General features: G+C 35.0%; 1 protein-coding gene across 1 annotated transcript in view; it reads right to left on the reverse strand.

The window, feature by feature from the left end:
• The window catches only part of LOC106141561 (paired box protein Pax-6), a 43,446-nt gene that overhangs the window by 6,057 nt on the left and 14,194 nt on the right, over positions 1 to 23,195 (reverse strand). Inside the window, exons 4-5 of the mRNA XM_060950292.1 lie at positions 12,141 to 12,264; positions 11,513 to 11,644 (exon numbers count right to left, since the gene is read on the reverse strand). Coding sequence (XP_060806275.1) covers positions 11,513 to 11,644; positions 12,141 to 12,264 — 256 coding nt within the window. The remainder of the gene's footprint in view (positions 1 to 11,512; positions 11,645 to 12,140; positions 12,265 to 23,195) is intronic.

Here is a 23,195-nt window from a genome sequence, read left to right on the forward strand (position 1 = left end):
AATCAAATATTTTTTTAAGCTTTTATAAGTATTTGTCAAAGTTTGGGCCTTTTTAGTTTTGTTTCTAAATCCTTTACTAGGTAATAAACTTTACACTGTCCTCAATCCCACAAAAATATGGTGTCCATTTAATCTGATTAAAACACCGAGGGGCATCAACTTTATTTTTGTAACAAAATTCGCATCATCACAAATATGACACCATCGAAAAACATCAAACTACTTGTAACTACTCATATTTCATGAACCTTATGTTTACACAATAAGGTTGTTTTTCGAGTTTGTTGGTGGTAAAATGAGTTGGTATCAGAATCCCATCTGTCAGGAGAACATTAATGTTTCATGACGCCGAGTAGATCTATATCAGATAATAGACATGTCAGTGTGTTTGTGTGTTTACCGTCACTCAGCGGATCCGCGGGGAGAGAAAATGCTGCAGAATACATACGCAATTCGATTTATAATTTTGTAACATTTTGATAAAACAAACAAGTAAGTAGATAAACATCAGTAAAATTTTTTGAGCAACTTAGTCCATGGATCCGATCAACTTTTCAAATATTTCGACTACTTAAGTAAGTATAATTTTTATCAAAGTTACATAGATAAGTAATTCCGAAAATGGGGATGTGTGTGGTTCTCGGTATTATATTTTTCCCGTTGATTTTGCAGCTTCCACTTCCATCATCTAGTCAAACGTGCCTTTTGAGTCTTGTCACCATTGACTCTGTCTGGGCGTGATGTTTAGCCCTAAATATTGTTATTTAACAATACTATTTTTTAAGTATTCTTACGTATTACAAGGTTTTGCCAACGTTTAGTCAAGTAGGTAAAGAGGAAGAAGACACAGATCAATCTTAAAAAATCATAGGTACTCATATTTTGTTGATTAGGAAATACTTTGACATTCGGAAATAATTCTTATTTTCACTGCCTTCGCGGCAGTTAATGACTGTTACACTCATCAGAGACCACCAAGATGGCGGCATAACCATAAACAAAATGCGCATCGCGGTGTGTTATCGCAAAAATGTCGTCACATGTCTCCCATTCAGGATTCCCCTGTGTTTGCCTCCGAGGGGAGGTTTTGTTTGGCTCGATATAGAAACTTCGTAGGTATTTAGAATAAAATCAGATGATTTTATCTTATGTAAAATGTAAGGTTTTCTTTGGTATTCTTATGAATATCAAATATAAATTATTTACTTGTGCATGCCTATTATAACAAGAACCAAATATGTATAGTTAAATGAATATGACACTAAAATATTTCACTAAGAATAATTACCTATTGGCATAGAGCGTCGGTGGTCGAATCGATAAGGTCTCCGATTAAAATGCCTCGGCATGTAAGTACCAATGATTAGTTTTGACGTTATGTTCTTACATTAGTTAGTATATTAACCGATACTCTTACAGTGAGGGAAAACATCGTGAGGAAAACTGCACGTTCAGGCAACTGGATGTGCAACCATGATCGATCCAATACGGGTAAGGTTTACCTATAAAGGACAGCGGAGGTCAGACGGGAATTGCTTCGTGTAAAAACCTGAATCACCCAATCCAGAATCCATAGTCAAAGGCATATCCCAGGCCAGCAGGATGAAGACGTAAGTATATCTATTGGCAGCGATGATTTAATTTTGGTAACGTTTCAATTACCTTCTACAAATAAGTAAGTGCTTATCTTAGTTCTGAAGGTTGTGAAATCTGTAAACACGTCTTAGCAATGTATATCTATACTAATATTATAAAGCTGAAGAGTTTGTTTTGTTTGTTTGTTTGTTTAAACGCGCTAATCTCAGAAACTACTGAACCGATTTGAATAATTCTTTCACTGTTAGATAGTCTATTTATCGAGGAAGGCTATAGGCTACATTTTATCCCGGATTTCCTACGGGAAACGTCAACAATGCAGGTGAAAGTTGAATGAGTCGGCCATCTGCAAGCTTTCCACGCGAACGCTGCGCAAACCAACAAAGATATAGTAAAACAATGTACTAAAGATGTGAAGTACTCATTTTTTGCCACAAAAAAGTCCGCGATAGCATATATCTATCTCTTAAGGTTTACTTACAATAACCACTTTTATGTTCATTTTTTAAGATTATTTTTTCATTATAATCATAAGTTATTTTGAAACCAATTTTCTTTAATTCAGTATTAATCCTTATCCAAATAAATATGTTTATTACTTTCGGCTTTTCATGTAGACTAAAATTGCCATTTACAGTATATAAATCAGACGAATAGGTTTTGAGATATAGTCGTTATAAGCAATTTGCAGCGAAACATTTAATACGGCGAACCAGCGTTCTTTCTAATACGCGTGACCGCCTGAGACATTTTAGAAGATATTACTATTTTAAAGTAAAGTAAAGTATCAGCCTGTAAGATCCCACTATTGGGCAAAGGCCTCTGATCTCGGTCTCCGTTCGTCGCGGGTAATGATGTGGGCCAAGTCGTCGCCAAGTCGCATAACAATTAGCAGCCATAATTGATAAAGCCGAGGAGGATGTTTGCAAAAATAAATATGTTGCCCAAAATAATTATTCCACGCGGACGAAGTCGCGGGCACAGCTAGTAATTGATAAAGCCGAGGAGGATGTTTGCAAAAATAAATATGTTGCCCAAAATAATTATTCCACGCGGACGAAGTCGCGGGCACAGCTAGTAAGTTTATAAAGTATCTACCTATCTATCTTTAATCATCACTTTAGGTGGAATAAATTAATTCTGTAAAATTATTGATTGAAAATACTTATGTTTTCTTCGTATAGAATAATTCATGTTCAATTTAAAACACTCGGTACTACATTTTATCGGTAAGAGTTATGAATAATGACAGATCTACAGTCTAGTCACGCGGCAGCCATTTTGTGCGGATGGCGGGAAAGGGCCAGTGACACCCGCGCCCACAGGTGCGCCGCCTTCTGATATAAATGTTTAAAATTAGAATACCATTACAATTTATTTATTCATTGTGTTTAAGGTATGGAACGTGGTAGCCAGTATTTTAAAATTTTATTGGTTTATGACTAACATAAAAGTTCATAGTTATTGACTAAGTATGATTTTTTTAGTAAAGAGTTGGTTAGTTTGTAGAGCTTTCGCAGTGAAACATTTCGGGTCAATATTATGATAAAACAAAGAGGGATATAGATAATAGTTTTCTGTCGAATTCTAAAGTAAACTACTACTAACTAAACTCTATGGAAACTTAGAACATTAAGTAGGTATGAGCAAAGCCGTACTCTTCAAGTTAGTTGGATTATGCCACTTAGTTACTTCTAGATGGTGTTAAATTAGCAATGTTGCCCTCTGTAAAAACCATTTGAAAATATATAAAAAAGTCTTCAATTATATTAGGTAGTACGTTACTTAATAATGCGATATCTATCTAAGAAATAGACACGAAATATGAAAGTACTTATTTCGTGTGTAAGTAGAATCGTATCTACCAATAAGTACTTATTTATTATACAGTATCACATATTTCTCGTCGTTATATGTTATGTTTAAGCTCGTATGACAAGCATACAGCGGGATCTGTTTCGCGACACATACAATAATTATATGTTTATGTGGGCGGAGCAGTGGGGTGGAAGTAACAGGCCCCGCCCATCGCCCGGAGCGCTGCGGGTTTTTTATTTATAATTTTTTTTCGGTATCGCATCCGATTGTTTCGGGATATCTATGTAAAGGGTGTTCTGGAATCGATTTTTGAAATAAAATGAGGTTGGCGCTGCTTGTAGTTTATTTTTAACCTTTTCTGGTAATATAAATTTGAATACTGATATTACATAAAAAAGTGGGCAAAAGGTTTTATGCCTTTTGGCTTTCTCTTAGAATGAAATGGAATGAGATATATGTTATTCGCCAACAAGAGGAATCCCAAGTACCTATATAAGACTTTCCCTTAGTCGCCTTTTACGAATTAATGGGCAAGTGATGGAGTGGTTCTATTCTAAAGTGCGTGCAACCACATGGCATAGGTACTTACTGGCTAGCTATACTAGTTAATATAATACTTATGTGATATTATTTTGATAACTTACTAGTTTTAATTAGTGTACAAGTAAAATTATAACATTGCTGAAAAGTGGGTATTTGCTGTACCTACAGCTCGATTTTCCCAAAGTTTAAGTACATATAGGTACCTACTCTCAACCAAAGGAACAAAAATCTAACAGGTTCCTTTTAAAACTCGGCCTCTTTATAGGCCAGTTTTAAGTTAAATATACCTACTGAATATTCTAAGAAGAACGGCTAAATATTCAATCGGCTTCATATAGGATGAGAGGGACAATTGCAATCACATTAAAATCACTCTCCCACTAACGTGACCAATCTAATTTCAAACTCCGAACGCGTAATAAACACCCCGTGTTAACCAAAACATACAAATCCTTGCGTATTCAAATTAACAGATATAATTACACGTAACGGAGAGGGTCCAAGCCGCCCTTTAGCGAGCGTTTTCATGTTTTATAATCCTGTTTCATGCGTTATTGGCTCCGGCCCTTTGTGGCGCGCGCGCCGCGCTCGGCTGCGGCGAAAATGGAACGCCGGGAAATGTGGAAATTGTTTCAAATGCGTTCAAACACTAGCGGTGTGGACATAGAAACAGGATTTTAAGTTTTTTATGGTGTGGTCTAAATGAATAGAAATCGGAATAAAAAGGGTTTTGTAGTTATATCATTCTTATTTTCGCGTATAGGTACTGGACTTAACGTACTTAGATATCAAGCGACTATAAATGCAACTGGTCACGCAGACTTACTACTCACAGAGACTAAATATATAAGTATTGACTTGTAATTATTTTTATAACGTGTTAAAAGAAACACAAATCTTTTAATATTTAATACTTATTTTGCTGCAAATTGTATTTAATATTAAAAATAAGAGCTGCTTCTGCTACTATTGGATCCACGAATCAAACTTTAGAAATATCCATGTCGACTCAAAACTTTCCTCATTTTAATATTTTATCGCGTGTGAATGGAAATATAAAATGGAAACAAGACTGCCTAATTCCTTCCTGTAAACAAAACGGCGCACATAGTTTCCGCGCACGGGTTTCCCCACGGCGCGTAATGAAGCCACATTTAATTGGTATTTTGCGTGTATGCCTCGGGACCGAAGGGACGGGCCCTTTCATTCGCAGTATGTACCACGGTTGTCTATGGTTTAGGTATTTTGCTCCCGTTTCGTTCACATTATGGATTTGCATACCTAAATCCTTTTTGAACGCTCGCTTGTCAATGTTTATGGTATAAGTAATGTGTATTGAAATTGATTGTCTTTTTATTTAATTAGCATAAAATGTTAGATCTATGTTTATTTGTAATTAGACGTCATTGCTAAAAACGATATGTATAGTGTAGTTGCAACACCTTTAAGCCGCCGAGAAGTACCTTTTATTTGTATCCTGTTATAAGTATTTATAAATATATTATAATAAAAAAAAAGAAAAAAAACCTTAATGACGTAACAATTAATTTCTTTATTAAAAAAAAATTCTAAATAAATTTGAAAATAATATTAATGGATTTGTACCGTATATTAATTACTCGACACGCAGAGTGCCTGAAAACGCCGAGCTTGCATGAATAGTGTTATGAATCCAAAGAAAAAAAATATAAAAAAATTGCACTATCGTCGCAATTGGAGCCTTCTGAAGGCACCAATCTAAACTGTAAACCTATCAAAGACCACCACGTTAGGCCCAACCGGATAAACAGGTACCTATACATATTTCACGATAACCGACTGTTTTACCCTATGTAAAGGTACATACTCCACTGCAGACTGTCAAAACATACGAACATGGTCATATATACTATAACTATATGTTACGGCGCTTCGTTCAAAGAGAATGGGGGCCCTTTGATCTTCTATGTGTTCCCGCCACGTCTGAACGGCTATTTTGGTATCTTGCGGGAAAATTTAGTATTTAAATAATTCAGGGTTGAAGTGATATGAAGAGGCTTAGCATTAATTGGTTTTGGCATTTCAGACGGAAAAACTGAAGGGGTAATGGCGCGGTGCCGTTGAGGCGACCATTCGTAGGTAAGTGTGTAGTGTTTGTAGGATTATTTGATTACTCATTAGTTCAATGATTGAGCAGCACGAACGAAGACAATGACTGTCCAATCCTTTTTAAGTTGATTCTAGATTAATCCGTGTGTGTGATTTATAATTCGTGTATTTGTTGCGAAAAGCGATTAAGAGAATATGTACTTTTATCCAGTGCAAGCTTCTATGCTGGTCTGGCAGTGAAAAAAAAACAATGCATGCCAGCTTCTCCGCTTCCCGTGCAGGTTGTAAAAGCCAATCAAGGAAAAGGATAACAATTTAAAAGGCTATCAACCTACCAATGTTTGAATCGATTTAGATTTAAGAGATTTCTATATTTGTAAATTGATGTCCGGTGAAAATGCTGCAGTGTAGTTTGTTCCGCCGCTTCTTCAACACATGCGCTTTGGTCTTCCAAAGTAGTAGTAGTAATGGGTAGTAGTTATAGGTACCTAATTAGATTAAAGTGATGTGACGTGAATAAGTGACTTGTATCCTTTTAAAAATAAATCTATTCTATTCTAATCTCATCACTAAGCAATACAGCTGAATTTTATTTACTGTAAGGCCAAGTTTAGACTGTTGGCTTTGTGTACCACGTAAGGGATAAAGACTTAATACATAATGTGCAAGAAAATTTTGTATTATCATTATTCAGAGTTGAAGTGGTATTTATTTTGCCATTGCATTCAAAACTTGATGAGAGAAAGTTGTGCGATCTAGAAGTAGGCGTAGTTCCGAAAAAGAAAAAATCGTCTTCACACATTTGAATGCCTATTGATTTTGTCATTTCATGGGGAGAGGACCCCAGACATTAAATTGTGTGATTTTTCTGAGCAGGCACCCCAAATTACTTAATTCTGACTTGAAAGTGCGAATCCGCTGTTCATGTTGGGAATAATCTTTATTTTGATTTGAGTAGACCTTTTTGAAAAGTAATTGAATGATTGTTGTCTTCTACTTTTTTCAGTGAAATATTATTGAGCAGCCAAATATTAGATGACCATGAAGATTTTTCTTATAACAAGACTGATAAAAATATTTCTACAATGCACATGTTATATTCTAGTTACTTAAGCAGACTTAGATTAATTCTTTGATTTATGAATCAACCTCAAAACGTATTTGTAGATATGTGTGGATACTTTAATTGAGAGTTTGTTAGACCTTAGTATTGTTTTTATGATGAGCTAGCCATCTGTCACTATTTGAATCTCAATTTTACCATGAAGCCATTAAAAATGTTACAACTGTTTTTGTAATTTATTTTGGATTCATCACAAAAAATATGAATCCTCTTTATGATTATATTTAACAAAAGTATTCAACTGCAGCACATAAATCTCACAAATTTTTGGAAAGAAAACCGCGCCAAAAATACGTACAAGTTTGCGAATAAACACAAACATGATTTCCTCATAGGTGCATTAAATCCGCAAACTTAGCGACACACATAACACTTCATTACACCACGCAATAAATTACAGCTAAATAAATATTCAACGGGGCCATACATCTCACTAATTTACTAACGGAACCCCATAATAACCATTTATCCCACAACGAATAAATATCCCACGACATTTTTCTTCACCTTATCTGTAAGAACCAGACGGAGTTTTGTCTCGTTCTCACTTTATTATTGCTGAATAAGACTGTCTCTTTTTTTCTGGCATTTATCACAGCCGACCACCCCCTTTATTCGTTCGTATTATACCGTTTCTTTAATAGACTCGGTCGATCTAGTGCAGTCCTTCGACCTTGGGTTTGTCTCGCCGTTTAAATAATTTAATCTCTATCTTAGTAATAATAGGTTTTTTGCTAAGTTGACTGCTTAAATTAAAATCAAGTTTTTCTGTAATGAACTGTGAAAAGTGCCTGTGCTACGTCGATTTAGACTTTATTATGATCCGCTTATATCATAAAGTGCAGTAAATATTAAAAAAAAAAATAGCGTAGGTACGTTATGTTAACCGGCCATTTAAGAACTTACATTTAAATGCTCGTAATTTAGTTAAACACGGTGAATTTTATTTCGTAAGAGAAATGTTCACAGCATGTTTGGACGATTTAACTGAGTGGGTTTCCATCAAAACATGTTGTTAGCAAAACCTAGAAAATATTTTTCTTTTTCATACTGAGACCAATCATCTGATCAAATAATTTTTAAATGATTCTTTCGATAATATTTTGTTTCAATATTCCGATAATTATGATTATTCCTAATATTATGGACTCAACCGAAATAGGTATATTATATAAGTACGGTTAAATTTTATAATAACTTCGCACGGGTAGCATTTATAGAAATAAACTTTCCTTAGAAAAACCTCTTTAAAATAAGTGGACTTTACAATTTATACTTAGTCATACTTAAATCAACAATTGAGTATTTATAAATTTTAGCGGTTATTAATAACAGGCGAAGTAATTTGCATCAAAAATAAAATTAGTTCCAGCATTTATCCGCTCCCCCGCCACTCGAGCGCCCTAGCAACCCTTAGGTACTCTCTATTTTAATACTAATCTAAACTCATGTTACGACCGCTTAAGTGTCTGTTAACATGTATATTCTAACCAATAATAACCAACGATTATCCATGAAAATTGAGATTTATAGTAACGTTGTTACTAGCGTCAATTTCATGGAGAATATTAAATAAAGATATAATTTTGTATGAATAATGCCGTGTGGTTCAATTAAAAAAAAGAAAAAGACCACTCCGTCTCTTTCCCATGGATGTCGTAAAAGGCGACTAAGAGTAGGTAATAGGCATTTACAGACTTGGGATTCTTTTTTAGGCGTTGGGCTATCAACCGGTCACTATTTGAATATCAATTATATCATTAAGCCAAATAGCTGAGTGGCCTATCAGTCTTTTCAAGACTGTCGGCTCTGTCTACCCCACAAGGGATATAGACGTGACCATATGTATGTATGTTATGTATGAATAATTTTATTATTATGCTAAGTACAGAGAAATAAAGAAAAAAATATTTAATCTGGCAACATAAATACAACAATTAAAATATGCCGTAAAATGCGATATAAAACAAGTAAATATAGGTTATGCACAAAGCATGTGCTTAAAACAAGCACAATCGTTGTTAAAATTGTGAATTGATTATTAAATTCAATTAAAAATTGGTAATTGTTAGTAGCTTTTGAAATAAGTTCTGAATCTATTTTAAACTTCCCTATAATAACAAATTTTAACCGATTTCGTTTGCTCGATAAAGCGTAGATACCGTATCTAGGTATATAATTGCAATTAAAAAAAAAAAGACAAAAAATATACACATATTTACAACACCAGTAACAATATAACAATTTACATCTTTAAGCCTTTGTTAGGTTACGATCAAATTCACAAACAGAATCGTTCTCCTGTTTACATTGCGCGTTAATGTCAAAACAATGCATGCCCGGGAGGCACACTTTGTTACTGTGCGCCAATTACGGCGAATGGCATCGGCTATCGGCCTTTGTGGCACTGCATAGTTGTGTAGAACATGTAATTTGCGAAATAAACGATGAATAGTCCATTTAAAGCTACAAATAAAACAAACGGGGTGAGCTAAATAAAACCGTTTAAAAAATGTCAAATTGTTTAAAACAAAATTATAATATATTATTTTTGTAAATTCTCCATCATTTATATATTTCAGAATCCAAATTCAACGAAAAAATAGGAGTGAAACTAGTTCACTCCTATTTTTTAGAATTTGGACCGAATAGGAGAGGCTATAGAAAAAATACGAGTATTTTTTTCCAAGTTTAATACTGGCAACAAATGATTAAAAAAATACAGGGAAAGTAAATAGTTTAAGTACCTATTAATTATATAAGTGAATACTTTGTGTCGGAAAGAATATACCAATAATTGACGTGACGACCACGCCGACGCGCGACGTTCTAATTCAATTCAAATTTAGATATTTTTCGTATCAATTGACAAGTACATATTTTAAGTCATAGACAAATTTGATTATTTCCATTTGTTTTTAAATTATGTAATGGTAACGACCTCAAATATCGAGTCTGTCGGAATGGTCGGCTAAAACATCGCTGGCCACCGAAGCGTGATGGAGAGCTATCGCCTTACCGATTTGCCGGCACTTTCACGCTTTGTGGCGAGCAAACGTGATGATACTACTCGACGACGACAGGTCTCTTTTTAATAAAGTAGGTAAACTTGTATTTTTTACTAATTTTACTAATACGAAGGTAAACAAATGTAGGTATGTTGTGCTGTATTGTACAAGAAGGCGAGTACTTTTTGTTTTTATTCAAATAAGGAACGGGCTTAGATTATTTGACTAGTTTTTTAGATAATCTTTGTAAACTCTTATATCTATTGTAATAAAGAAGAAAGACGATCCCGATGTCCCTCGGTAAAGTACCCAGTAAAAATATCCATCAAATTAATTTAAGCAGATTTTTTTATATACAGAACGGTTAATACCTAAATACCGAGGCCACTCTCTCGCCTTAGAAGTTCCGAGTGTTTCATAAATTAATGTTTATTATCTACTTAAACGTAAATATTAAAATCTGCTATTTCTTTCTTTTACATTGCAAGCCTTTCATGTTTATGGCAAGATATTCTTTTGAGTTCATTATTATCGGTATTGTGAGATCGAAATTAAAAATTCCATAACTCCAAGCTTCTACGTGGGACTTTCAGAAAAATGCTCAAAGCGCCTAATTGGATACAGTACAGACCACTACAAAGGGGGATGTTTGAGATAAAAATGAAAATTAAATCTTCCAGGCGGATGGGCAGAGTAATGTTTTTGACGGTATCGTAGGCGGGACTCCCTCCTCTCCGGGTGGGGAGAGGGGAGAGCCGCAAATCGACTATCAAAATGCTAGCGAAAAAAGTTGTTGCCAGACAGTGTGACCGGCTGTTGCGGCTTTCCAGCCTTTTTGGCACCGCTTTTGTTTTGTTTCCGCCATTTTGTATGGCGGAGACAGTTCCAATACGCAGTTTGAGTCAATAATTTGTATTTAATTTTAAATTGTATCAATTGATTTGGTGGTTATTATTTGCAATCGGCTCAAGTAAATCAAATAATAATATTAATAATTTGTATGTTTAAACGTTTACGATATGTAACGAAAAACCTGGCCTATCTATGAAGGTCATGCCAGTGAACTATTGATCGGTCTCTCGTTAGAGAATAAGTTTTTCAATTCCCATGTCAAGAAGAAATATATACTTAATTCAAGTTTAAATTATAATTATCATTTAAATTGTGCAAGTGTTACCATATAAAAATTGTGTAGCTATCTGATATAAATCTTCTCTGTCGCTACACTTGATAGGCCAGACATGCTATCACCGAATCCGTGTTTTAATTTTTTTAACTGATTTAACTTTGATTATAAGCTTTTTTTAACCTATCAACTACCAGAGCAAGCACTGACCTTTCTTCATGGTGATATCTCCGTTGCAGGGGATGGTCTGCGGGCCAGGGCTCAGGCTGTGTAGCTGGTAGGGCGGCGTGCGGGTGTCTAGCTGCGCCGGCCAGGGCGCCCGCGGCCACGTCGGAGCTGACCCTGGAAGTTCACGCTATTTTAATTGTGGAACAATTTATTAACAGAGAATATTGGACGACAGAGAATATTGGACAACAGAGAATTTTACTTTTATTCTCTTCGGGTTTGTCTCAGTTGCCTCTTTCCACGAAAAGGACCCAGGAATGGGAAGTCTAACTTCTGACTTATTTTTTTTTTACTTTTAGTGATTTCATTATCAGGAACAACTTCAGCTAGGGCCGTAGTTGTAGTCCCGTTTTACCATATAAACGGTATTCTGAAGTGACAGAAAACACACGGCACTTATTAAGATTTTATTTTAAAAAAGAACATATTGTTTTAACGGCTTTGGTAAAAAGCAATGACATAGCACATTTCATACAAAATAGGTAAAGGGTAAAGACCACATTTGCATAACGTTAGATTCGTTTGCATCTTCGGAGAGGGGCCGGGTCTCATAATTCCCACCTCGGTGTAAATAAGTCAGTATAGTTTTTAAAAATCTTGATTAGGGTACCTGGTGTGCCCAGCAGCCGCAGCCTCTCATAGACCGGGGCGGAGCAGTCGGCGGGGGGCGGCTGGCTGCTCGACTTCTCCTTCTGCGCAGCCAGGTTCCGCAGCACTCGGTTGATGGAAGATACCTGTCATAAATAAATAACAGTAGTTAACATCATAATATGAAAAATATGTGCCGTGTGGTTCCCGGCACCAATACAAAAAGAATGGGACCACTCCATCTCTTTCCCATGGATGTCGTAAAACACGACTAAGGGATAGGCTTACATACTTGGGATTCTTTTTTAGGCGATGGGCTAGCAACATGTCACTATTTGAATCTCAATTCTATCTTAAAGCCAAAATAGCTGAACGTGGCCTATCAGTCTTTACAAGATTGTTGGCTCTGTCTACCCCGCAAGGGATATAGACGTGATTATATGTAGGTATGTGTGTATGAAAAATATCATCATTTATGAAAAAGATTTTCCTTTGAATTGGGATTTTCCTCTTAGGCTAGCAACCCATAACTATCAACATTTTTCCATTATAAAGCCATAATGCTAGCGTTGGTACCGGCTAGCTGCGTTTATCTTTTAGGAAAGACGATAATTACGTAAAGTAACTCTTGTCTGAACTTCGCGACCCAGTTAAAGGTTCAATTCAGTCTTAACGAAAAAAAGCCATCCCCTTAGTTGCTTCTTTCTTCTCTTTAAAGTGCCGGGCACACATGGGACAAAAAACATCAACTTTTTTAAAACAATCGAGAGAAAAAGTATACATTGAACAAGATCCGTTGATGTAAAGATAACAGTGACGGACCAAATCGGAAGGGCGTGCAGTAAATTGGGTATTAAAATATGGCGAGGATATCTTATGGGTGGGATTTTTGTTGATATCAAACAATGACTGTGTGTGTCAGCGAAGCCTCTTCCTGCGTGGAATATAAAAGTTGATCAAGAAAAAATATATTATTAACCTTCTTTTTGGTCAGCAATTATATCTATGAGTTTCGATTTCATCATTCATCAGCTTTCCACATTCATCAGGTTCGTCAGCTAATAGTGGAGCATCTAGCTTTTCGAAACTTTTGGCACCGTCTACCCCGTAGTGGATAAAGACGTTATATTTTTATATGTTTGAAAGTGAAACATTTTTATAAAATTTCAGTGTTAATAAGGACTAAAGACCAAAATTACTAGTAAGCACATTAAACTTTTTAAAATATTTCTACATGTTGTCATTACAGCCTTAGATCGGTTTAATGAAACTTACTTACTCTGTTATGCAACAGCAGCTTTGCGAAATTTTATCGGTTGGCTGTTTGCCTAATACCTTTGTATTTTGAATACTAAAATGTATATATTTCTTAGCGCATTTATTCTTTGGACACCTTCTGTGTCAACCTCAGAAAGAGTGAATACAACTATTGTAACTAATATACGGTCCCCATTAATAAATGTTTTTTGATTAAGAATAATGATGACAAGTATCGATCGAGAAACAAGTAATCGTATATCATCGATAGGCCACCCAAGCCCCGTCAATAATTATGATGAGGGAATCTAAAAATGTCCTTACAGGCGTACCAACTGTCACATACGCAATGACAGCGCCAAACGGACGTACAGCGTAACTTAGACGTAGGAAGGCGAGTCTGTAAGACGATAGATGGTAACCCGATAGGAGGCCGCGCGGTGGTCCACGCCGCGGCGTGACTGGCAGCTGACGGAATGCCCGATGGACCGAGAAAGCGCGGCACGTTCGGGGAACGAACGTTTTTAAAAAACATAACTTTTTGTCTATGATTCTTTGTTGACACTTTATTAGTTGCCAGTTCAAGTCTGTTTTAAAGAAATAAAAAGAAGTTGTGGCCTACATTTGACATGATAATGATTGTTTTTTTTTTAATTTTAACTCGTTCAATGCAAACTCTTTTATCTGTCAAGTAATTTAAAATCAGGATTTAAAAAAATGAAAATCAAACTTGATCAAGTAGAATATTTTAACAAGTATTAAACTAAAAGTCAGCAACGTTTCCTGGATTTTAAAATAAAAATCAAACAAAATTGAAAGGGTTGATAGCAAAATAACTTTTATTTCAAATGAAATGGAAATTTTTAACAAGCAGCATCTGAGAAATGTTAGAAACATTCAATGAGTCGCGTCAATTAAATGTCTGTTTACCGACCTGGGATTCATTTAAATTATCAGCTAATTGCTGAAACAATGTGAAAAATACTTTCTGCGTTTCTTCTCTGATTATCCAAACAATTATTATAATTAAACTTCTTAAATTGTGTTCGACGATAATAGATAGATTTTCCGATGTCTTTTCATAAGATACACATAGCTCATTGATGAGAAAGAAAACAAAATTAAACAAAACATTTCAATATTAAGTTAATAGTCTTAGTTTAATTCGAGGCTCAATTAAATTTTAAATAAATAAATAACAAAAGTGTTAATCGTATAGCAAAAAAAAACAAATAACTAATTAACAAGAACAAAGTGAAAATCCGCACAAAATAAACATTCAAATCCTACAGTAACTGTCCATTACGGATAGGCTGAAAACGACCCATGCGCATATGTGTTGCCATGTGTGAAAATCCTGTGTGCACTGGCTGTTTAAAAAAAACCGACGCAAAACACACGGCTGTAAACAGTCCTTTAATTCGAATTACATGCATCGATTGACTTGATCTCACGATTGTACTAATATCTCAATTAGTAAATAACCCTTGAAAATTTGTTTTTATGTATTTACAAGCATTTAATTCTATAAAGAAATTGCACATAGACAATGTACAGTACACAATGGAGGTTTTCATGCGATTTAACTTAAATAGTGGTAATAATATAAAAAAGTACGCGGTTTTGTATGTGGTGAATTAAATTTAATTTAAATTCGGTTTTCGGTAGCAGTTCGTATTGAACAATCGTTTCTGTGGTAATCCGGGATAGGATTAAGGGTAGGTACCTGTAGTATGATTACAGATTAACTTATCATTGCATACTTATTCCGCACTCATAATGTTTTCAAAAAAAATCCACTTAAATTTATCCCAAATGCTACGCATTAAATTTATTTTGACGTTGATAAGAACGGCTCCTTTTTTAGCACATACATACCTGTTTAGGTCAGCGTGACTCATTAGTATGAATTACATTGATATCGTGTTTATTAAATGCACCCAATTATGTAGTATGTATGGGTATTTATAAAAGCTATCAAAAGGAACTTCATCTCTTCTTCCTAAATATTGAAATATATACCTTCGCTACCTTTATCTTGAAAGAGAAAATTTGTTTTATACGAAAATCAAGTAATTGAAGAAGATTATCATCCTCCTCGCGGTTTCTTTAGAAGTGTAGCGCCTTTCCCTGAGAAGTAACTGGAACCTACCTATCTGAGGTCGAGCAAGTCCAGTTACAAAATGAAATGCAAACTAGTTGTAACTAATTATAGAAAATATGCAATGTTTTCTGCTGGGGTTCTTTCAAATGGTCTGAAAGTCTGAACCATAAGTGACTCATTGATTGCAAACAGGAATACCAACCGTCCATCAAAAACGTTCCATATCACGCGGCGCGACGCGTTCTGAATACAAAATAAATTACATTAAAGTGTAGCTACCATCAAACGCCGTAAAAGTATGAAAGGTACCCCCTAAATACCGAGTGAGGTGAAGCGCAAAAATTATCTTATATTTGTTCAAAGGCCGTGAACGCAGGGCGACTGAGAATACTTTTCAATAAGCTTAGAGACCGATTTTTTGCGAGTCCCATCTTGTAAAGCGCGCCTCGGATCGCAAATAGAGGGTGTTTCATCGATCCGTTTGATTTTTAACTGCTAGCTCGTGTTTTGAGTGTTTATTATGACGACTTTTTTATTTGGAAAATTTGCTGTGTAGGTATGCATGATGATTATTTAGTTTGGTTCTGATAATGTATTATGATTTTCAATACATCTACAGTAGGTATTACATGAGATGAAACGGATTATTAATTTTTTTATATAATTTTTGATAAAAATGCTACTCAACACTAGGTTTATTGTCACCCTCACCACTCTGAAGCGGGGGCCGGGTATGTCCAGGATTGGGTAAGTCAGGTTTTTACACGAAATGGCTCCCATCTGACCTCCGCATCCATCGCAGATAAACCTAACCAATATTGGACCGATAACACATCCAGTTCATCCATCCTAAATGTGCAGGATTCCTCACGATGTTTTCTCTCACCGTAAGAGTATGGGTAAGTATTCAAACTAATAGTACATAACTTTCGAAAACAGTCATTGGTAGCCGAGGTAGGATTCGAACTTGTGCCTTTCTGCGATCGCATTAAGCGGCATCTTACCGATTCGACCAACGATGATCTTCAACCACCGATGCTTTACTTTATTGTAAATTAGCGATAAGTTATATAAATGTGGTTGAAGCAACATCTTCTTGGATGGATTCTCTTCCTAAACTATGGTACTTATATCGGAATAGTGAAGTTGAAAAATTATGGATTTATTTTATATATATTTATATTACACCGCGAACTTAATGCATTTAATTGTCATCCGAATTATTTTATCTTGATCGTTGCACCCAGTCTCAAAGAGAAAAACCGGGAAATTCGTTTCTGCAAAGCGCAAAACGAGTGAGATTCATTAAGACAGTCAATAGGAAAGTCGTTTTCACATAAAATCTGGCGCCATTCTACTTTTTGCGAACAAAAAAGTGCATTACTATTGTCGGGCTCAGTCGGCAGTGACAAAAGGTAACCTGCTGGGACCATTGTACGTCAATATTTTGGGTGAATTTGCTCATTCTGAGTGCACCGTAAGCGAACAACTGTGCACCTTGACTTGGCTTTGTTTTAGCACTCTCTCATTAATATTCGATGATTTGAGTGATGTTTGTATTGCACTTTTCATCTTTGATTTTGATGTACATGTATTTAAATTTGATTAGATAAATTTTGTCTTAGGATATACCTATATACATAGATACATATATTCACGTCTATATCCTTTCGGGGTAGACAGAGCCAACAGTCTTGAAAAGACTGATAGGCCATGTTCAGCTGTTTGGCTTTATGATGGAATTGAGATTCAACTAATGACAGGTTGCTAGCCCATCGCCTAAAAGAAGAATCCTAAGTTTATAAGCCTATCCCTTTGTCGCCTTTTACAACATCCATGGGAACGAGATGGAGTAGTCCTATTCTTTTTTTTATTGGTGCCGGGAACCACACGGCATACCTATATGTAGGAACCTAACATACATATATGGAAATTTAATGACGCATCATCGTGACTCATTGTTATTTGTTAAATACTTATTATTAATCATTATATCAAATTTTCAAAGTGAGAATTATAAATAACATTTTATCATGCAGAATCAGTCAGTATCACTGTATAAATTATATATAGATATATTTATGTATAATTATATATTTTACTGAGAAACTGTTGAGAATAAGCTAAATTATCAAATATTTAGGTTCATAATTCTACAAATGTAAAGAATGGCTTCTTAAATTTTCTTATAAATCAATATTCCAAAAGTCTGCACAGCGCCCCTCCGTTGCAGAAAACAATTTTGTCCATAAATAAATGATCTGCAGACAAAGCCAGAGGGGCATTCAATTAAACAAATCCAGAAATCGCCAACAATTAAATCATCAATCACAACAAAAGCTCAAGATGTTCACACAATCCAAATAAAGGTGCGCACACACCGCCCATCCACGCCTCCCGCTTGATACCGATGACAAAGTTAATATGAGCTGCTTTAATTCGAGTCATTCCCACGAAATTCAAATCTAATTGTCGTTGTACCATTGTTGACTACAATCAAAGAAATGGGTCAATACGTAAGAGCCTCATGAGGTATTGTTTGATTGACTTATAGGCATTCTGTCAATACTTATGAGCTTGTGTCTCGGCGGGGGTCGTGTGGACCCCAGTTTATTAACTAGGTTTAAGGTGTTCGGGCCCTATTGGGAATCATTTGGGAGTGAAATGATATGCAACGATTTATTGGGCGAATTCTCATCGACATTTGCGGTTCTTTGTCGCGCTTGCAATTGTTTGTTTTCAAAAGAAATTTAATTTCGGGATACCAACGTAAGAAAAGATCATAGTAAATAAACAATTATTTACATCTTTTAGTATTTTTAGATTTATAAAATTCAATACAGACTACCTATTATTTTATTTAATTCATTGATTACGTATATTTGTCGTGATATGTTTTTATTAAATTTATCCATGGATTAGATAAAACACAAAATTAAAGGAAATGTATATTTTAATCTTAATACGTACTTATTTGTTGACACAAAGCATTGCAAAAATAAATCTTAACAAACAAATTATAATTTTCTTCTATGAAATCATTTGAAGCTAAAATTTAGACGGAAGTGTTGTATTCAAAAGAGATTTGCTGCCCCGGCAGTACCCGTCCAACCATAGAGTTTTTCATGTCCATAAATAATAAATAGGTATGATTTTCCCGCCTTACGCCGCGTCAGATTCGGCGGACGCGATTTTCCGCTAGATGTGTTGCCAGAATAATAAAAATCCCGACAAAAATACTTGGGACCCAACAGGCTGGCGTAAAATTGATTATTGATTTTATATACATTTGTACTTTATTATAGCTTAGAGTAGGGATCTTCCGGCGTCACGCATCGGTAGCAAGAAATAATGGGAATTGAAGTGTGACGGAATAATTCTTTTACTAATAAAATTTTACGAGATCGTCAATTAAGAATCAATTCACCATAGATATACGTCCAGACCTGTAAGTAATCTATATGGTATAAATAGTTACTTTAAAACAATACAGTAATAAATATTTCTATTCACGTGCAATGTGTACTTGGTATAATCTATAGATTCAAATATTTCTTTAATTACATATTATATACATACATAAATCCTGCCCGATTTTCAATAGTGGTGAGACAGGGACTATGCCTTTGAATTTGCAACCACTTTCTCAATCTCAGAAACGTTCTTCCTACTTTTCATACACGTTCGTCGTCTATAGGTGTTCCTATAGAAATTGGGATAAAATTTAGAGGTTTAATCAGGGTTCTTAATAACAACCCTTTTTCGGAGAACTCAGTATTTTAAAATAAAGTTAATTAATAACGAATAAGGGGACTTTAAATTTAAATAACAACACCTTTTGTTTACCAGAAGTCGTGAAATATGGCACAATATGGAGAAAACACGGCTAGGGTCAATATAATTAAATACCTACGTCTTTGATGCCCATCCAAATGGCAAAAGTCAATTGTGTTTATTTCGTGAACCGCTTTTATAATGATTTTATATCAATGAATGTAATAGCCGCCATTATTATTATTAAAATAATATAATAGTGTATTATTGCTCGTAGGGATGAACGCTCGAATGAATCAGAATGACAACTTTACAACGGCTTTTTTTATTTTGCACGTTTTTTGTTACTATTGTGATTTGGGAAAATGTCGCGTGCTGTTCAGGAGATTTTTTACAGTACTTATTTTTCTCTGATAATATTTTCATAAAATACATTTCAAAAGTGAAAGGAGATTCTCGCTGGAATTGATTCAGTCTTATATTATCGAAGTATTAAGAATATTTCAATGCTGTTGAGCAGAGAAACATTACCTACAGCTTTTATTCCTTTACACACCCAAATTCTGAAAAAATAATGAACCAAAATCATACTTGAATTGTAGGTATCATTACAAAATTGTTGTATTTACCTAACCCTTGGCTTTGATACAATCACTGGCAATTCAAAATACTTATAGAGAATTTAAAATCAATATTATAAAAAAATATTCCATCCAATAACAAATAATAAATTAAGCCATTCCAATTGTTCGACTAACCAAACCGAGTAAACAGCACTAATAACCGTGTAATATTACAAAGCCGAAAATGCGCAAATGTAATATGTTATTGAACACCGCAAACCGCGCTGCGGCGTCGAAATTACTACTGTAATTATAGACAACTGACACTCAGCAATCATCGAATCAAATCTACCAACAAAAAAGGTTTTAATATTCATGACGTTAAGAAAGTGTTATTACATTTAATACCCACCCTCGAACGTCGTTTAGCGAACAATAGTGTGGACGCCGCATAAAATTATAATAAATATCGATAGAGCGAGACGGATGTAGTGTTCGGTAAAGATAGAAAGAGATGGCAAGTGGTCATCCCTAACGCTGTTTGCAATGTAACTGCATCGTAAAGATGAGCTTCCAGCACTACGAAACCGATGCTATATATAAAGTGTATGTAAAACGAATCTTCTTTGATATGCTAATTAATACGTGGTTTCTATAATGTAATCATATATGAAACTTATAAAAAAAAATACCTACTATATATGTTTTTGTATTCTTATTTTGATTGGATTAAACCGCTTTCCCACCAGGCAGATAGATGACAACGTTCAATAAAAAGCAAAGACGACGTGGCCCACTAAAAATAAATTAAAATTATACGCTCTTGCCCTAAAATACCTAATTAAATTTGCTTTAAGAAACTGTTGAGAGCTGAATTCATAAAAACTTAAGTCTTCAAATATTAAATCGCTCATAAATAGCATAGCTACATCACAACTATGGATTCATAGCCTAATATAGGTGTTGTCACATCATAGAAGTGAACAAGGGCAAATGGATGTACTCCAAATGTCCATAGGGCTCTCTATTCGTAATAAGTCATAACTCATGTGTTAAATATAGGGTGCTTGACATCGTCCGGATCGAAACGCATTATAATCGGTTGAGTGACGATCCGCGATCTCCCTAACGCCGGTGTCATCTGTGAAATTATTTTAAAATGGCCTTAAATTTGATAAATGTTTAGTTATGGTAAAGGGAACGAGGTCGAGTACACAATGTGGTAGATAATAGTGATAACTGTTTAAAATGAAATTGAGTTGTGTGAAATTTGCTTAAAAGAAATGGAATAAGCATATTCAAAGAGCGAGATTTTAGTATAAAAACTATTAGCGTTCATATAAATCTTAATATTATTATTTTTTATGCTGAATATCTAACTAATTGCTGTTCTGTCTAATGTTTTTATATTGTCTTACTCTTTGGTCGGGAAGTAGTTTATATTTGTAATTTTTACAGTAAAGTGTGTTTCTATGTAGAAAAAAATACCAATTAAAAATACGACAAAGGCATGACAGTGACAGTAAACTGAATTATGTTCTACGACGTAGCAAGTATCCAAGAATGATACTACGCGTCGTAGCACATACGTAGGTCGTAGCCGTCATAGTAAAGTTTGTTACTTTGATTGTTTTTTTTGGTAACCTCTACTTTTCGGAAATAATATTAAAAGGATAATGAACATTCTTTCACGGTTGTAGGCTATGTATGTACCACGGGCCAAGCCAGGAAGGGATTTTACAAATTATTTACGAGAGCGGAGTTGCAACGAGTTGAAATCACACCTATTACAGGCTAAATACGTAATAGTCCTTCAGTTCACAGATTAGGAATTCTCGCATGTTACCGCGAGGTATGCACATGGTGTGCGGTACGCTGCACATACTATAATGCAATGTGTCGAACATTCTGGCCGCGCCGGAATGCCTCGTATTGTCTAATGGATGGCGATGACTGGAAATGGCAAGCAATGTTACAGGGTTATGCTGTGATTAGAAACACATGTATTTGTAGACTGATGCCATGGATGAAAACGCTGCAGTGCAGTTTGTTCCACCGCTTCTTTTACACTTGCTCTTTGGAAGCAGTAACTGCTTTCATTAGAAGAAGAATAAAATCATATTTAAAAAGATGGTAAACTCTTAGTCATTGTCATCATCTCTTACAGTCAGTTCCTCTTGCATTCTTTTTTTAAGGGTGAAGGCAATGGTAATGGTAAAAGAATTGCGCTTGTCAGCATAGAAGTGGAACGCAAAACCTTCTACAGGCTGCGGCTTGACACCACATGACATTTTTAAATACTCTAAGTATTTTTTCCCTTATCTTCTTTGCTAAATAAATCCGGAATTTTTCGTGAATGATGGAGAACAAGAATTAATATAATAACACCTGCGGTGGCTCTGTAACTGTATATTATAAGCACCAAAAGTAAAGGTTTTCCACAACATCTGTAAAGCACTCTTGCGTCACCCATTCATCCCCCCCAAAACATGCACTTGTCTACTTCATTTTTATACCCTGACTGCATAGACAGACAAATCCATAAAACACGTGTAAAGCGATCGGTATTGCAACGGATTAATATCGGCGGCGCTAAACTACAGCATATGCCGTATTCAATGCACCCACCCCTGCGTGCTAACGAGATTTGCCGGCACTTGTTAACGGGGCTTAAAAACAAATATATTTTTGAATATTGTAATTTTTTTTCATGCCAGTGTTTGTACGTAATTTTTTCTCCAGATATAAAAAAAAGGAATACTTAGGCGTTGTTATGAGGCGTTCTTATTAAATTTATACCGATATGTTATCATGTTTGTTACTGTGTTATGCAATTAAAGATACATAGATAAACTCTTAATTATTATTTATTATATGAGTATGTGAAATAAATAAAAAAAAGATTCTTAGATTTGCGATCGCGTAACAATAAAGAAGTCAAAATGTTTAGATAACAAATATCATCAATTATGATGTTGACGCTCAAATACTTCATAAACTGATTAGTTAAAAAAATAGTGATAAATTAAATATATACAAATAAGCACGTCTGTTTTATGGTGCGGAGGTTAGATGGGAGTGTAGCTTCGTGTAAAATCCTGACTCACTCGATCCAGGATCCATGATCAAAGGCATACTCCGGGCTCCTCTCCAGAGTGAGTGGTGAAGATGATGATGATATCCATTGAATCAACAGCACAAGCTTACACACAAATAGTCTTGTTCTCTACATTTATAATTATTTTATTGACAAATAAATATCGCACCAAACAAAGTTACTCCGAAAACTTACAAACTTCGCGCCAGACAATGGCAGACATGACAGGGCTCTACAAAGGTGCTTTCAAATTGTTCTACAAACTTTGCGGCACAAGTGAAA

Source organism: Amyelois transitella, chromosome 21, assembly GCF_032362555.1.
Source record: "Amyelois transitella isolate CPQ chromosome 21, ilAmyTran1.1, whole genome shotgun sequence".
In the NCBI taxonomy this organism is placed as follows: domain Eukaryota; kingdom Metazoa; phylum Arthropoda; class Insecta; order Lepidoptera; family Pyralidae; genus Amyelois; species Amyelois transitella.